This window comes from Sinohyriopsis cumingii, chromosome 2 (genome assembly GCF_028554795.1).
Source record: "Sinohyriopsis cumingii isolate HCF-2022 chromosome 2, ASM2855479v2, whole genome shotgun sequence".
Lineage (NCBI taxonomy): Eukaryota > Metazoa > Mollusca > Bivalvia > Unionida > Unionidae > Sinohyriopsis > Sinohyriopsis cumingii.
Window position 1 is genome coordinate 134,418,513 of NC_142962.1, and position 19,045 is coordinate 134,437,557.

Sequence of the window (19,045 nt, forward strand, 5' to 3'; positions counted from 1 at the left end):
TAATCCTTCCCTGCAAATAATAGCACATCCGTCCCAATTAATAAAGTTTAGTATGACAAAAATGTAATTTTGTTTTAAAAAAACCATGAAAATTTATGCCCATGAAAACTAGTACACAAGAGCAAAGATTACAGGCAGAACATTTTGATTTGCTAAACTGGCCTTATCTTCTCTTCTCTCACCTAGAACGAATAATGACGGCATCTTTAATTTCTTTTCAGTGTTATGTTTCACTTTCATACACCACCAACCTTGCTAGCAATATGATAACCCACAAATGGTACCATACAATGTTTAATCCATATAAACTTGTATTATGTAGAAAGCTTTATGCTTCAAAAGCTGAAAAAGCACATCAATATTTAATCCATATAAACTTGTTTGTGTGTGTGTGTGTGTAATCCATATAAACTTCTGTGTGTGTGTGTGTGTGTGTTCACAATTTTGTACTTAAAAAGCTGAAGAAAAGCTCAGCAAATTTCATTGGCTTTGTAACCATTCCATAGATTGAATCACATCTTCCAGTCAGATGGCAGCTAGTTGTGTAAATGTGCCTGTCAGATGGCAGCTAGTTGTGTAAATGTGCCAGTCAGATGGCAGCTAGTTGTGTAAATGTGCCAGTCAGATGCTAACTACAGTGTGTCATAGTGTAAATCAAAAGAAATGTTCTCTTGAACAAGATAATTCAATTTGCAAAATTTTTATCCACAGTGACAATGACATAGCTATGCAGTATGTGTATTGCCTGTGAACACTTCATAAAAATTCATTACAAAGTGCTAAAATTGCATAAATGTAATGTTGTTGACAATAATAATTTATAGTGCATTTATCATGTATCGCCTGACTACTGTATAATTTACATTACCCATATCATAATTTTACAGTATGGAACAATTATATAACACACCATGACAATCTGACATCACAAATGACATCATAACACTATGCAAAGGAAAGGGACCACTCTGGTAGCCTAGTGGTTAGAGCGTCCGCCTCAGATGTGGAAAAAATGGTACTAATAGTTGCCTTGCTAGGCATTCATCATTAAGAGGTTAGTGTTAGGACTGGTCAGCCTGGTGGCTGGATAATGTGACTGGGTTTGACATCATGCTACATGTCTGCGGCATGATGGCCAGTGCTAGACATCACTATAAACTGCCACACTGCAGACATCATAATGACATGACTGAAAAAATGTTCAAGCTTTGTAAAAAATCCAAATCACACACAAGCAAAGGAAAGACATAATGATGGGGTGTAAAATTTATTTAAAAAGTAATATTAGTACATATTTATGTAGTTTAGTGAAATAAAATTGGTATTTTTGTCATGTGATCAGTCTTACATTTGTGCTAATTTCAAATGATTTATTTTTAATTCGTTGAATAATTTTCACCTTTTGCTTTGGAAATTGACATATTTAGTAAATTTCATTTTGAAATGATTACTTGTATAAGATTCCCTGTTTTTCTTTGACAGGTGCAGGAAGCCTCAGAAGCAAGTGCCTTTACATACAATGAATATGACACAAACACAGATGAGGATGGGCAGGGACTGTTGATAGATTTCTCTACCCCTGAGATTTCACGCCGCCACTTACCACCTAGTCTCATGCCCCTTTCAGAAAATGAAAGTGGAAGATCTTCAGCAAACAGGTATTCCAATTTCTTCACCTGGTTGTTTTATGGGCTTGATTACATGTGCTGATAGTTGAATAAATTTTATGCATTACTTTTCTAGACTGTCTGTATCTTTTGCCATACAGAAGCAGCACTCTATGTACTCACTTATAGGTCAAGTCAAACTGCAAACAAAAAAGATTCTGCTCTGCCGGTGCACTATGTTATAGCAGATCTGGGTCTTTGGAGTTTGCTATTGGACCTGTCTTATGAGCGAGTACATACAGTACAATAAGAAGGAAGTTTAACAATGCACATAATACAACAAGTTAATAGGGAGTTGGTTGTCTTTAGCTAATTGAGTTACCCTCTTTTAATAAAGTCATTATTACACTGGACAACAAATTTTTACAAAAGTCATGTTACTGAAATAAAATTAGTCAATTCTTATCAATTTTTATGTGCTGAACACGAATATGACAGTCAAATTGCAAAATTGGCTCTAGTTTTTTTGTAATCTGCAAGAAATTAATGTTTACATAACGAAATGCATTCCAATAGTAAAAGGTCAACTGTAATAGCCTACCTATAAAAAATCAAGTCATTGACTACATCTTAGATTTCTTCGCCTGTCTCTTGTACAGCTGTTCGGGAGCATCTCTGAGGAGTGTCCAGCAGTAGTCAGCCAGCATTGTAGTGGACCATTTTCCCTGGTATCTTTGTTCCATTGTTGCGATATCTTGATGAAAACGTTCGCCGTGTTCATCACTAACAATACCACAGTTGCTAGGAAAGAAATCCAAATGGGAATGAAGGAAGTGAATCTTTAGAGACATATTGCAGCCAAGTTTCTTATACTTCATCAACATGTCTTCTACTAGTTCCTTATAGTTTTCTGCCCTAACATTTCTGAGGAAGTTTGTAGAAACTAGGCGAAAAGCATTCCATGCTTGTTTCGCGTCACCTTCCAGCAAGTTGTTGAACCGGTCATCTTTGAAAAGCTCTCGAATCTGAGGACCCACAAAAACTCCCTCTTTAATCTTTGCTTCGCTGAGTCGAGGGAATTTTTCATGCAGGTATCGGAATGCTGGCAAAGTCCGGTCAATGGCTTTCACGAAGTTCTTCATCAAACCTAGTTTGATGTGAAGGGGTGGTAGCAAGATTTTCTGAGCCTCAACCAGAGCTGGGTGTTGGATATTCTTCTCTCCAATGGCTACATTCTGCCTGTGAGTCCATTCCTTCCTCATGTAGTGCATTTCCCTTGCTCGGCTATCCCACTCGCATAAGAAACACATGTATTTTGTATATCCTTGCTGCAGTCCCATTAAAAGGGCAACTACCTTCAAATCACCACAGAGGTGCCAGCTGTACTTGTTATACTCAATGGAATTCAGTAGCTGCCTTAAGGTATCGTATGTCTCTTTCATGTGGACAGCATACGCTACTGGAATAGATGGAAGAATGTTTCCATTGTGCAAAAGCACAGCCTTGAGACTCAGTTTCGAAGAGTCCACAAATAGTCTCCATTCTTGTGGGTCATGAGTGATTTTTAAAGCATTCATGAGGCCCTCAATATTGGAACAGAATATCAGATTACTTTCCTTTCTGAAGAAAGGCTCCAATTGCTGGTGGCGCTTTCGATATGCAGTAATTGTGACATCTTCTTCTAGAAGATTCCATTGTTGGAGTCTTGATCCTAGCAATTCTGCCTTGTTCTTTGATAAGTCCAAATCACGAATCAGGTCATTTAGTTCTTCCTGTGTTATTCTGTGTGGGGTTGATGATGCACCACAGTGAAAATCTGGATCACTGCATGCTGATGGACCAGGAGAAGAACAGGTCGACTCACCTTTGTCTTCGTCAGATGAATCAAGAGAATATTCTGCTGGAGGTTCTGGAATAGGAAGTCCCTCACCATGTGGAACTGGTCTCAATGCAGACGGAATGTTTGGGTAGACTATTCTCGACTTCTTTCGCTTCGTTATTCCGCCGGAAAGAGGAGGAACCAAGCAGAAGTAACAGTCATTTAGGTGGTTGCTTGGCTCTCTCCACACCATTGGGACTGCAAACGGCATTGATGACCTTTTGCAATTCAACCACTGTGAAAGCTGTGTTGTACATGTAGCACAGCATATATGCGGAGCCCAAGGCTTGTCTTGGTCACCAACCTTGCATCCGAAGTAAAGATGATATGCCTTCTTCACTTGAGAATTGATACTTTTCTTCTGGTTGGCAAATGTCACTTCCCCACAAATATAGCAAAAATTGTCCGCGGTATTAACACACTTTCGAGGCATTACTGTTCTTTATTGTACGTAAATGGATAAAATAATAAGTTTTATGTAACAGTAGCTTGAACTGTCTCGCACAACGTCTAAAATATTTTAAATGCTGAACCTATCTGATTGGGCTTTATATAGTACACTGCTTACGTCAGCTTCAGCAGCCGCCTGACATTAGTATAATAGGCCTACACATGTATAGTACACTGCTGACGTCAACTTACTTCAGCAGCCGCATGGCATTAGTATTGCATTGCATCAGAAAATGATGCAATCAACTGTGGATGATGTGAGCATGATGGTATTATGCAATGTTACATCATTATTCCGGATGTTGCTGCAGTCCTACTGGAGAAATTTACACAGTGAAACATAGAAAATGAGGTATATGAATATCTTCAAAACGAGAGCCAATACAAATTTTTCACGGTTATATTCGTGTTCGGCACACCAAAATACTACAGATTAGGGCCTTTTCAAGTCAGTAATGATTTCACTGTTGACCAGTGTTATTATTATGATTATTATTATTATTATGATTATTATTATTATTATTATTATTATTATTATTATTATTATTATTATTATTATTTAACATTATGCATGTTTAGTACTATCAATACTAAATTTTATTATGATCGATTTATAACATGTTAATGTTCATGACATCTTTTCTTAAATATTGTAATTTATCCTGCTGATTTAAAAAGCAGTGGAAAAGTATTCCATAGAATTGTAAAATCAAACACTGTAACTCCTCAGCTTGGAAAAATAGAGTACATAATCAAGAATGAGTAAGATCTGGCTGTAATTGGTTGTGGCAGCTGGTACAGATTACCTAGGCGTTATTCACCTGAACCAGGTTCAGTGTTTTTGTTGAAGTTTTGTGTATTTGAAACTTGTATTAACGTACATAGTAACACAGATTGCTGGTAAGGTATACTGTAAATTCAATATTTTGTATAGGTTATAAGAATTTTGAAGCTGCTACAAATGATACATTTAAAGACTCTGTGAACAATGATCCTTTTTTGGTTTTGTTTTGGTCATTTACGGCACATAAACACCAGTATGTTATTTAGTGCTGAGGCAGTTGCCCAAGGACACTCCACATTAGCTGACCTAGGCTGACCTGATGGTGGGATTTGAACCTGCATCCTTTTGGTCTTGAGTCTGGCATTCTGAGCCACTGTGATTTCTGAATGATGAACCTTTTGATGAGTAGGTCTTTTTCCCATACTACAGCCGTTAAGTACTGTGAATTTTCTCAAAGGCATCAAACTTGATACTAAATTTCATTGATTCATTGCAGTATAGTGCTGAACTCTTCCTTAACATTAACATTTGTATGTACTCATAAACTGGGAATGGTGCCAACTTCTTTCTTTTGTATTGCTTACAGGAGCACTTTCATCTTTTCATTTGATCAAAATTTAAACTTCACAATCTATTATGTGCACAATAATTCAATAGTGTATATAATAATTTTGACATCATGCTACACGTCTGCAATATGATGCCCCAGTACTAGACCTCACTCTAAAATGCCACATTGCACACATCGTAGCAATATGACTGAAAAATTGTTAAAGCTACGTTAAAAATCCAAATCACATCACACTTATATTGTATATAATAATTTTGTAATGTGTATGATAATTCTGTTATGTATATAATTATATAATGTATACAAAAATGATATCATGTGTATAATGATTCTACAATGTATACACTAATTGTATAATGGGTATACTAATTCTATTATGTTTATATTTCTATAATTTATATAATAATTATGTGATATGCATGATAATTTTGTGTGTAAAACAACTATAATGTTTATATTAATTCAGTAATGTGTACACCAATTCTATAATGTGTATACCAATTCTATAATGTGTATGCTAGTTATACAATGTGTTTGCTACTTCTGTAATGTGCATAATGATTCTGGACTGTTCCAGTGGCCTAGTGGTTAGAGCATCCACCTTGGATGTGGGAGGTCATGGGTTCGATCCCTGGCCGAGTCATACCAAGGACTTATAAAAATGGTACTAAGGTACCTCGCTTGGCACTCAGCATTAAGATGTTAGTGTTAGGACTGGATGACCTGGTGTCAGGATAATGTGACTGGGTGGGGCATCATGCTGCTTGTCTGATGATGCCCCAGTGCAAGACATCACTATAGACAGCCACACTGCAGACATTGTAGCGATATGACTGAAAATTTTTTAAAGTTACGTTAAAAATCCAAATCACACACATACATAATGATTCTGTGTGTAGAATAATGTGTATAATAAATCTTTAATGTGTACACCAATTATGTAATGTGTATAATGAAAAAAATCTTAGAGTTATAGTAATACTTTTAAAGACTTTTGATAAAAAAGCTATATTTTGAGACTTTGAAAAGAAAGATGATATTGTATCCAGACACCAAACAGCTCTTGAGTATGTAGTAAACAATGCCGCTACCTGCACAGACCATCTAACATGATGCCCATGAAAACCAATGAATGCACATTACACTTGGGGCTAAAAATGAAGAAAAGTTAACCAGGTTTCCATGCTACTGGGAAATTGGGAAAAAGAAGAAAGAATAGGTTTGTTTCAAACCAGGAAAAGCCCTTTAAACTTGCAAGTATTAATCAGAGTTGGAGGAAAACCAGGGATTGTCAGCCAACACTTGGTTGCAGAAAAGAAAAATGTAACTGAGTTTTAATTAAACTGGTAGTGAACTAAATAAATTGAGTTCATAGCAGAATGTTCAGCTCTGGAGGAACTCTTCTGTCAGTTGAGGTACATTTGCTGTATGGATCATTTGGATGGTTGCCCTAAACATATTTATGTAATTAATCCATGTGTTAGGTGATTGGATTGGTTACCACTTGTCGGTTCCATACTGGAATCTTTTCCTAAGCAGAACTTACCATATGTATTCGCTTAGAAGACAAATACAACTGCAAACTGCACAGACCCAGACCTGTCATTGTATGATGTGCCGGCATATCTGGCTCTGTGAAGTTTGTTAGGAGTATTCAATTGAACAAAGAACATAAACTCTAATTGGATGGCATGTTATGTTACTGCAGTTCTGGATCATTGTTTGCAATTTGACTTAACTTATAAGCAAGTATATACAGTATGAAGTCAGGTTTAGTATCACAGGTTGTGTGCAACATATAATCTCAAGAAGTTTAAGAAACAAAATAATAAAGCTCATTTTCCCTCATTCTCCTTTTGATATGTAAAGTTAAGGAACATGAAATGCAATAAATCTTTTCTTATTATTTTGCATGTTTACACTGGCAACATGGTGCTAAACATTCATCAATAGTCCCCTTAGCCACCAGTCGTACGAAGGGCTTTTTTGTCAGAATTTAAAACAACCCTTTTTCGGAACAAAAATATTCATCCTAGCCAAATTGTTGTTGAATTCCTTCAGTAATAGTGATAAAGTGAACCTTGGAAAGATCAATTTCATCCACACAAAAATGGACAGGAAAAGGTGGGAACCCTGTTGTAACACGAGTATACAAGTTGATGGCTTAAGGCTTAGAGATTCTCTCTTTTCTATAACTTTTGGTAAATCTTTAAGAAATGTGAGCTAAAACAAGCACAGGTGTTTTCTTCCAGAAAACTGCAGATATGTATCAGTTTCTTGTGGCAGTGGCATTTTGAGAGAAGTAAAAGTGCCACCAGGGTGGCACTTTTATACAGAAGTAAATCCAGCAATTTGTTTATTTAAAATAATATAATTTTGAACAAAGCAACTCAGAAGACAGTGAGATAGTTATTTTTCTGTTATAATTGAATTGTTACTTGTTTGGGCTCTCATAAACAGTAACAAGAAAAAAGTGAAGACAACAAGCTTTGTAAAATTTAACAAATAATTTGTTTCCCTAGATAAACAAGGTCAAATTGAGAAAAAGAAGTTATGGTTTTAAGAATCGAATCCAGAAATAATCCAAGAATAATCCAAGAATTAAAAAGTCCTCTTAACAAAATGTTCTAATGGAAGGTGATGATGTATGCTGTAGTGAGTATAGTACAGAAGAGTCAACAGTTCCTTGTTGAACCACAGAAAATAATATTCCAGTTTTTAATTCCAAATAAAATTGAAATAAATGTCTTTGTCCTAGAATTCTGTATGAACACTTAAATATTCCCAGGGAAAAGAAGTAATAATTCAATAAAATAGAATTTCAACTCAAACTACTGCTCCGGTGGCCTAGTGGTTAGAGCATCCGCCTCAGATGCGAGAGATCATGGGTTCAATCCCTGGCCAAGTCATACCAAAGACTTACAAAAATGGTACTAACAGCTGCTTCGCTTGGTGCTCAGCAGCAAGAGGTTTGTGTTAGGACTGGTCAGCCTGGTGTCAGGATAATTTGACTGGGTGGGACATCATACTACATGTCTGCGGCATGATGCCCCAGTGCTAGACATCACTATAAACTGTCACACTGCAGACATCGTAGCGATATGACTAAAAAATTGTTAAAGCTGCATTAAAAATCCAAATCACACACACACACTCGACTCAAACTGGTCACAACAAAAAAAACCTTTACAGCTGTTTAAAAGCCAGACTAAAAGTGTTTCTCAAAACATCACTATTAAACTGGCTACTGCGCAAAACAGATGCCTGGATAAGGGTCAACCCTCCAGTAAAACCAGAATTTCTACATGTTTAATGTCATGTACTCCCAGTACAGCCTCGATTTCACTCTAAATTTCACACTAAGTATGAATAAAAAATTTTTTAAAAGTTGTTTACTGATTCTGAATCAAGATCAGGAACTAGGTCAGCAATTGATACAAAGTTTTAACATTAGGTTTTCGAAAAACTGAACTGAAATTCTGGAAAATATCAAGTCCAGTATATAAAATTACATTACAATAGCATGTAATGGAATAAAAAAAAATGAAAACTAACAAACAATTAAATTAAATTTATTGTTTTAATGAAATAAGATAAATTTTCCTATTTCAGCCGTCCAGACTTTACTGATGAAGAAAACTATGAGGACTTTGGTGTTGGAGAAGATTTAGAATCTGATACATCTGATCATAATCATTCGTAAGGTTCTTTTTCTTGGTAGTATCATATAGAGTAAAATCGTTAACAAATTAAAACTCAAACAAGCATAAATTTGGAAGGTTTTCATGCAACTACTGTACACTAAAATTTATCCTGCAGTTCATTTGTAAATGGTGCTGATCTGATATCTAATACAACCACCACATTGACCATCATAAAAATCTTGACCACATTGAACATCATGAAAATCTTGCTGTTACTACTTTACCTGAAAGGATGGTCATATCAAAATGGAGTTTTCAGTTAAAATTGTCTGGTTGGTTCAAAATGAAAATTGTGCCAATCTGCTGTCCAGTATGTGCCCCCACCACCACCATCTTGAAAATCTTGTCTACTCATCCTGAGCAAAAAGTATTACTATTGGGTTTTCACCGAAAGATTTCTTGTGATGTTAAAATGAAAATAGTAATGCTTGCACACCCAATATGGTCACCATAGTGGCCATCTTGAAAATCTTGTTATTGGTACTATTCCTGACTGTATGGTCATAAAAACATGGGGTTTTCACTGAATGTGTGGTCATAAAAGCATGGGGTTTTCACTGAATGAATGAATGGTCATAAAAGCATGGGGTTTTCACTGAATGTGTGGTCATAAAAACATGGGGTTTTCACTGAATGTATGGTCATAAAAGCATGGGGTTTTCACTGAATGTATGGTCATACAAATATGGGGTTTTCACTGAATGGATGGTCATAAAAACATGGGGTTTTCACTGAATGAATGTGTGGTCATAAAAACATGGGGTTTTCACTGAATGTGTGGTCATAAAAACATGGGGTTTTCACTGAATGTATGGTCATAAAAACATGGGGTTTTCACTGAATGTATGGTCATAAAAGCATGGGGTTTTCACTGAATGAATGTATGGTCATAAAAACATGGGGTTTTCACTGAATGTGTGGTCATAAAAACATGGGGTTTTCACTGAATGTGTGGTCATAAAAGCATGGGGTTTTCACTGAATGAATGTATGGTCATAAAAACATGGGGTTTTCACTGAAAGACTTCTTATGATGTATAGTTGATAGTAAATCATAAATGGTGGTGATCTGACTTTAATATAGCCGCCACAGTGTTGATTTTGCAAATCTTATTATCACTGCTTCTCCTGGGTGGCTGGTCATAATGATATTGTACTTTCACCATGTGATGTCTAGTTTGTCCTAAATGGAAATGGTGCCAATCTGATATTGAATATATGGTCTCAATGGGAGGCATCTTACACAAATTTTTATGGTTACACCTCCAAAATGGTCAATCATATCAGAAGGAGTTTCCAGCAGACATGTGATGTTGGTCCAAAATGAAACTGATAACAATCTGAAGTCTGATATGTCTACCAAAGCATCAGATTTGAAAATCTTGTTTTTGCTGAATAATATCGGGGATGGTTTCACGACTCCATAGTTGAAAGGAAGAAATGGTATTATCTTGAATTCCTGGAAATTCTTTTCAGCCAGTTGAATGTCTGTCCCTTGGGGGGGGGGGATTCTTTTTTTTATACACTGGCCATGATGGAGAGCATGCTGTAAGAAATATGTGTCAGTCAGATTCCAGTTTTGTTTCTGCACAATAACTTTAGCTATCCACTATATACATTTTTCAGACCCTGAGGATGGCTTGCACTTGGGGTAGAGAATAATCCTATTGATTTCAGAGTCAAATGGTTCAAGAATGCTATAACTGTGACTAAATGAAAATGTCCACACAATATCTAAAGGTGTCTGCCATATACAGTTATGAAACTTGGAGGATGGCTTGCACATAGATTAAGGGTCCCCAGGTGGCAAAGTGGTCTGAAGCACTAACCTTTACGGAACACTGTTATCTCGCCTCTGTCCATGTGGGTTCAGACTACAGTGACATTGGCTTCTTTAAATAAAGATTTGTTTTGAATCTTTTATCTTCATGTTCAAACTTTTAATTATTTTAAAAGTGAAATTTTGTTTTCAGCTTGGAACTGTAGAGATAGTATTGTGTGACATATTGTAATTCAACCTACCTACCCTACCCCCCAAAAAAAACCCACTGCCAACTGTCACTTGACATACAAAGCTTAAAACAATTAAAAAGAATATTGTTTCTGTTAAAAAGAAGTTTTAAGCTGATAAAAAGACATTAATTGTTCTTATATTAATTTTTTTAAATCGCTTTTTTAAAAATCTGCTTGAAAGTCTATTATCCTTGTCAACCGCTAGAAGACAGATTGAACATGGTGATAGTCACAGGCTAATCACCAGCAGAACATTGCTCACACATGAATAATTATCTTGATAACCACAACAGGTTTGGTCTAACATGAAAAGCATGCAGTCCACACATACAATTCCTATATGCATTCACATCTGCAATAGTTAACCTGGTGAGGATCACATATCAGATATAAAATCTATGGTCATTAATATGAAAGGTTTATCACTGAGAAAACATTTATTATTGTTTCCAACTGCACTTGTCAGAAAGGCTCTCCTGAGTAGGCTTTGATGTATATAGGTCTAGCATGGATGAATATGTGTGCTGATGAATACAAATATTAAAACACATTAGTAAAACATAAAATATAGGTCACAGTGACCACTTTTGATATGGTGTAGAACTAAGAGGTATACATTCACATAGTTTTTATATAAAGCACGAAAAGTATAATTGTGTGACCAGTTTTATGATGGGTGCATAGTATTCATCAAGACACATCCTCTTACCAAGTTTCCTGATTTCAGGTATTATGTGGTATGAAAACTTGACAGAAGGCAGTAAAATATTTAATGTAGGTCTTTTCTCATTAATGTGGATGCATACAGTCACTTTATTCAGTGACTGAACTCAGAGCAGTAAATAATAAAGTAGTGGTCCTAGTTATCTATATTAGTGATTTGGGTGCAGTAGCCATCAAGAACATTCCTTAATAAATTTCATCAATCATGATATAACAAACATTGATTGGCTGACCTTGTTAACACTTGGAAAGCCATATTATATTTCTTATTTGATTTTTATCAGGCTTGAAATATATGTTTAAATCATTATGATCTCAGATTTGATAATGGTTGAGATACAGCATACTTATGAAGTAATCTGGATCTGATTGTTTGTTACCACTCTGGATGATACAGTTTTTACCAGCTTCGATAATATGCTAATGTCATCAGGATCTTGGACAAGATTGATAACAAGTGTGATCCATGTTGGTTAATGATGTAGTCTTGCATCTGATTGGGTGACCTTGTTACCTTTATTTTGGTCATATTTGTGATCCAGTTTTGATCAGACTTGGAATATATACTTGTATCATCAAGATCTTGGACTGGTTGGATGATAAGTGAGGTCTGTGCATATTAATGAGTAATATATTGCATATTTTTTAGCCAAGTATCTTGTCACTTTGGAAACTATTATTAAGCTGATTTTAATCCTACAAGGTGAATTGGGTAACACTGTCAAGATATTTCATGATTTTTATTTTGATCGAGAACTGTACATATTTTTGAGATTATCATTCATCTGATTGGCTGAGACTATTTTTGATCCATTTTAAAAAATAAAAACTAAGTGAATAGAATGTTTTTAAGAGCTCTTTTAAGTATGATTATGAGTGAAATTCTTGTATATTATTGTGATCTTGCATGTTAACAATTTATCAACTAATTCTGATTGGCCTTTTTTAGTATTTGTACATGATCAAGCTGTTGGATGAGTGTGATCCTGAACAAGATGTGTACAGATAAATGAAGTAATCCAGTTTATGTTTGGCACTGTTTTCTTGACCACTCTGAAGACTGAATTCCAGTTGTGTTTTAGTCACCGACATGTTCTGTAATAAGTGATATCTGCACATATTATTGAGATACCTTGCATCTGATTGGCTGAACTTATAACCTTTCTAGAACTAACGACTATTTCTTCTCCAAATTGTATTAAACTTGGTAAATTGGTTTATACCATCAAGCTCTTGGATGACTTTGACTATGAGCAAGAGACTATTTTAATTATGCTGTCTTGAGAATCTTTATCAGGATATAGTAAAATAGGTAAAATCAACATGAAAGTTTGAAGTTGGTTTAAAGACATCGTGTTATTACAGTACTAAACAAGCATGCTTTTTTGAATGATCGGCTGGTAAGTTATGTAAGCCAGGTGAGCAATATCAGGCATATTTGGACCTCTTGTTTATGTTTCACAGCAGGTACTCACAATTCCTCTTCCCCCCCACACACACATACACTCTTCATTAGTGACATATAAATAACTTTATTAACAACTATATCAGATAAACTTTTGTAGTAAATTATGCTCTTATAAGTTGTCTTTATTGGCAAAGCCACATTTGATATCTATCCTGTAAAAATTACTTTTAATAGTTGCTTTTTTTAACCTGCCAAAGGTATTCAGATAAATGTTTAGATTATTGTAGAATAATGGAGGTTCAAATTTAAGAAGGAAAAATTAATATTATTTTTCCCCTAACATATTCTGTGGTTGAATTTGTGTTGGATTCAAAAATGTTATGTTTCACCCTGTTCTAAAACCTGGAGGCCCCTTAGCATCATCATTGTACCTATTTGTAATCGTTGAAACAGATAGTTATATTTCTAAATATTTTATTCACATTCACCAAGATCTGTATCAATATTATAAAAATGTAAATGTAGCCATTTATCTATCTGTAGGATATATATATATATACATCCTATCCATGCAAACTTAAAACTGTATTTGTTGAACATGTAGCCAGCATATATCCTACCTGGGAACCTATTTTCTCTGAGGTAACCTTTAATACCTGATTTTTGGCAAAAATTATGTAAAGCTTGAAATTGTCACTAGACATTAAGAAAATTTAGACAATGAAAGGGTTTCCTTGTCTGTATGACTTTAACTGCATAAATTCCTCTCATTGTATGTGTTCATATTGCATACCTTCTGTGTACATTTTCAGTGGTTCTGATAAATTTTCGAAATCCAGAAGACGAGACCCTGCCAGTAGCAAGCACCACCGACATAGAGGGTAGCTATATTTGTTCATTTCAGATACATTCATAGCTCTAATGTTGATGTAATGTGATTTGTACTCACAGCTTCATTTATTCCGTTTATTTATGTAACACTGTCTTTTGTAACATATTTACATGAGGATGAATTCATTATGACTTTGTTTCACATCTGCATCATTCTTTTTGAGGCGCAATGGTCAATCAGTTGGTAGAATGTAAGACTTGTTATTCAAGGTTCATGGGTTTGATACTTGCCCAGATGAGCTGTGTTAAAACTTTACACCCATTTCCTTGAATGATGTATACAGTAAAGTGTTCAAAATACAGTTAAAACCACCCCACCCCTTGAATATTATGCTTGAGATCTATATTTCATTTTGTGTGGCATTGTCTTGCTGCCAGAAACCACACATTTTCAGAATGATCAGATGTTTCAACAATTTTTTGTTTGTTTGATAGTTGCTGGCCAGGTGTAGCAATTTCTTTAAGTTAATTTGAATATTGGTAATCAGTGAATAGGGTCATCAGTATAAACAGCAGGAAGGATTGTGGTGAATGATGCCATCTCAGACTCTGTGTTCATATACCATATGTATTCACTAATAAGTAGAGTCCAGCTATAAACTGCATGGAGCCAGATCTGCCATTGCATGATGCACTGGCAGAGATGGGTCTGTGCAGATTTTTTAAGAGTAGTCCTTAGAACAAACAACATAGACCCTGGTCTGCATGCGCATTGTGCTATGCAGATCAGGATCTTTGCTGTTTGCAGTTTGACTTGTCTTGTGAGTTTATAATGTAACTCTTTAAAACTCCTACTAGCTGATAGATTTATGAATGTTTTTGCTTTGCTCATGTAATAATGTTAAAGATCTTCCTCTAAATATCATATCTTCCATTAACATGTTGGAGGAGCAGAAGCAGCTTAGTGGTTAGCATGCAGGACTCGCTACCAAAATGGTGCAAGTTAGAATCCTGCCATTGCACCGGCTTGGATCGTAACGTGTCTATGGCAAGGCACTTTATTCCAATTGACTTGGGACTAATAACCTACTCGTTTTGCTGCACCATAAGCACCAAACCTAACCTTTATATACTGGGAAAACAGAGTATATATTAAGGATAAATGTAAACTAGATAGAGGTAACTGGACAATTTAATTAGCAAAAAAAGAGGATGTTTATTTAAGTCTGGCTGCACCCTAATGAGATATCAGGTTATGATGTAACGTCAGCATAGACCTTGATCTGCTGGAGTATTTTATGATGGCAAGGAACATGAGATAAAAGCTTAAAAGTGTAGCAAGCAAGATTCACACACCTTTTGAATTTTTACATGTCCTGGCATCTTAATTAATTAATCTTAATAGTTAATCATCGAGTCCATACCAAATACACAAAGTTAAAGGGTATGTTGGTGAGTGAATTGTTTTAGTATGACATTGTTGAGATTACAGTGGTTTTCCAGAGCAGAAAGCTGTTTGAAATGTACAGTAAGCATTCATTTTATAAATCAGGACAGCATTTGGTTTGACTTTTTATGATATGGCATCTATCTATCCTTTGATATTTCCTTGTCTTGTCCAACATTTTGTAACAGTTTGAGAGATTTTCATGAAACTTTGACAAAGTATTTATCATGACTAGATGTTGTGTCTTATAATGTAGCCATGCCCCTGCCACAAGGTTATGATTCAGGAAAAGGAAAATGTAATTCTGTGACTTGTCTTGTTCAAGTATAAATTCAGAACCACTAAAGATATTTTGATGGAACTTTTTATAATCCTCAGTGCCAAGCTCTGCCAGCAGAGCTTGAGGTGAAGTTAAGGCAGTTCCATTGTTTCCTGCCAGCCACTGCCTCAGTAGTGTTCCCCAAATCAGGCAACTTGTTTTTAATAGATCTTTTTCTGTTGTTTGCCTTCATATTTCCTTTGTACTGCCTCATTGTCCTGTGGTGTCCATTGAAGGGCTTTCCAGGGAAGTACAGTAGGTGGCATTCTGCACACATCCCCCAGCCATCTCAACTGTCTTGATTTCATCTCCAGTGCAATGGTTTCCACTCCAGCTTTATTTCAGAGCTTTTTCTCAAAATGGAGTTGAGCCAGAAAATTCTACTGGTTACACAGAGGCATTTGATTTGGAATATTTCCAACATCTGCTTAACGGAAGTTGTTGTTTTCCAGCAGCCAGAACCATCTAATAGCACACCCAGGACATTACATTGGAAGATTTTAGCTTCATCACCATGCTTAGGTTTGTTGACCTGTAGACATTTGAAGCATGGCAAAAGCGTGGTTTGCTTCTAATTTATGTGTATATTCCCCCCCCCCCCCACAGTTGGCATTTGTTGACACCTTGCTGCCTAAATAGATGAATCCTTCCATCTCTTGCAGTGGTTTGTTATTCACTGTAACAGCTTGACTGATCCTGGGTTGACCTTCATGAATTTTGTCTTCTCTATATTTAAGTTGAGACCAATACTGCAGTTTTTTTCTGCCAGAAACTCTGTTCTCCGTTGAATGTTCTGGTTTCAACTTGAAAAAAGACTCAAACTCTAAGAAAGGTTAATGTCATCTTCATAAGTCTTCTGGCATCGATGTCATTGTCCACTGTTTTTCACTTCTTCCATTCCTTGTTACTTGCTTCATAAGCCAGTCCATGGCAATAAAGAAGAAGAATGGCAATAAAATTCAGCCTTGTTTCGCCCTGTCTCCACCTTGAAACTTTGTTAGGATGGCTGTTGTTTTAGACTATGCATTGGGAATCCTTGTATCTTGTCCTGATGTTTACCATTTTTGTGGGATGTCATAAAGCCTTAAATCATCCACAATGATGCCTGTTAAGAGCTTTCTCCAATATGCATTCACCTGCTTGGCCCCTTAAAATCCTCAAGTTGGAATAGTGTACTTCCCAAATGAGGATTTTGGCAGGGACCATTGCTTGTCTTTCTTTCAAGGCTGTAGAGGCTTTGGAACTGAAGGCTCAGACACTAGCATGCTAGTCTTTTTCAGCTGCCTCCTGTTGAAGGAGTAATCATTATCTCCATCTGTATACATGGATTATTGGAGGCCATTGTCATGTGCTTAATGTTCATGGCACCCTCTGCAGAGCTGAGTTGTTTCTTGATGGATGCTGCTTTGGAGACATCAAGGGTTTTGCTGGAATACAACAAAAACCTTTTGTGAGCCACCCCTCTTAATGCAGAGACTTTAATCAGAGGGCTAATAACTACAGTGGCCTAACAAGATTCAAGGATTCAGCAACACTGGTCCCGGTCATTTGTACCTGGCCTGACTAAACCACCAAAGAGATGACCTCATCCAAAAAGGTCCCTGGCTCCACCTTCCAGATGTTTTAAGCAGGAGAACCAAAAAACCATCAAGGCCAGTTTAAAATTCCTTTCTGCACGTCTTTCTCATGAGGTGGCCTGAAGGGCCCAGGGAGGGAGTCTGCCGAATTTCCCCCTGCTGTTATACACCTCAGAAGAGATCACTGTTGGAGTCGGACACATGCAAGAGGACAAGGGCAAGTAGTCTTCAAAGAATGGTCTATGAACCAGATGGTAGCAGATACACAGCTTTATCTGTGGATAAAGCCAGTGGTAGACTAGTCTCAACAAGGCTGATCAGGCTTAGTCTTTATGTCACTACACTGCCAGGCCAGAGGGCATGGGTAGTGGATGCCTTCAGTCTGAGATGGTATCAGTTGTATGCCTGTGAGCCAGACGTTGTGCAAAATAAAAACACAACATACTTAAGTCGTGGGGTTTATTTACTGCCAGTGATATGAGAAAAACAGGAAGAAAAAAACCTACAACAAAACAAAACAAATACTTAAATATACAATACTGCAAATGAGACAAATACAATACACAACCTGCATGCTGGTATTTCAGTATATAGCAACACGATAATATAAAAATGATAACTTACCAGACATCAAGACCCTAAACATCCAGATACTACTATTCGTTGTATGTGCCACCATAGGCATTGACGAAATGAATAAGATGTTGTTTGTCCAGAGACAACACAATGAGTGCCTATGGCATTTATTAGGTGCCTGCTGCTCAACGTTATCATCCCCATCATGCGCCTCGTGAAATATGTAGTTAGTGGCAGTCACACTTATAAAAAATGTTTAGCTGACTTTTAACAGATGACAAGATATATGTACCACTTTTCTGGTGATATCATGAATGTAAAGATTTTTTGTTACACGTTTTGCAAACAAGATTCATTTGCATGGAGTGTGTTAACATCAAAGTATAATGTGCCAGCAAGACACCAGGTTTAATTGGATGAAGTGTTACATCATAGTATATTGTGCCAGTGAGACACCAGATTCGGTTGGGTGCCATGAAACATCATAGTATAGTGTGTCAGTGAGACACCAGACTTAGTTGAGTGCTATGTTACATCATAGTATAGTGAGCCATTGATTGATTGATTGATTATATTAGCACTGTTAGGTTTTCTAGCGCCATACAAAAGGTTATATGCAGAATTATTTAAAAGTGGTAAAAGTTTTTGTATCGACCAGCGATATAAAACCAAAGACTTGAATGTAAAACGACAAGATGGTAACGGTAATAAATAAAGCTTCCCAATCAACAGGGTATGTAAATGGTGTATGCCAACGAAGACAGATGAATAGGTATTGAAAATAAGGGATGGTATTTCTTAAAACTGCTCAAGATGATTAGTGAGCCAGTGAGACACCAGATTGAGTTGGTGCCATATTACATCATAATATAGTGTGTCATTGAGACACCAGATTCAGTTGGGTGGATTGGTACATCAGAGTATAGCATGCCAGTTAAACACCACATTCTGCAGAACTCTTACTCTACTTGTATATGTGTAACTGGCACCCAGTGGCAAGCAATGTCAGTCCAAATTTGTTGTCATATACTGTACAAATAGATAAAGCACTGAACTTATTAAATTTTCTAGATTTTGAAATATATTTCTTATTTTGAGTTTGGCAGCTTTGATATTTTCACTGAACATGAAGAGAACATAAAACAGTAAACTTGGTC

At 36.2% G+C, this 19,045-nt stretch overlaps 1 protein-coding gene across 1 annotated transcript in view; it reads left to right on the plus strand.

The window, feature by feature from the left end:
* The window catches only part of LOC149805885 (lethal(2) giant larvae protein homolog 1-like), a 327,641-nt gene that overhangs the window by 57,189 nt on the left and 251,407 nt on the right, over positions 1 to 19,045 (plus strand). Inside the window, 3 exon segments of the mRNA XM_089950631.1 lie at positions 1,483 to 1,658; positions 8,904 to 8,990; positions 13,951 to 14,019. Coding sequence (XP_089806757.1) covers positions 1,483 to 1,658; positions 8,904 to 8,990; positions 13,951 to 14,019 — 332 coding nt within the window.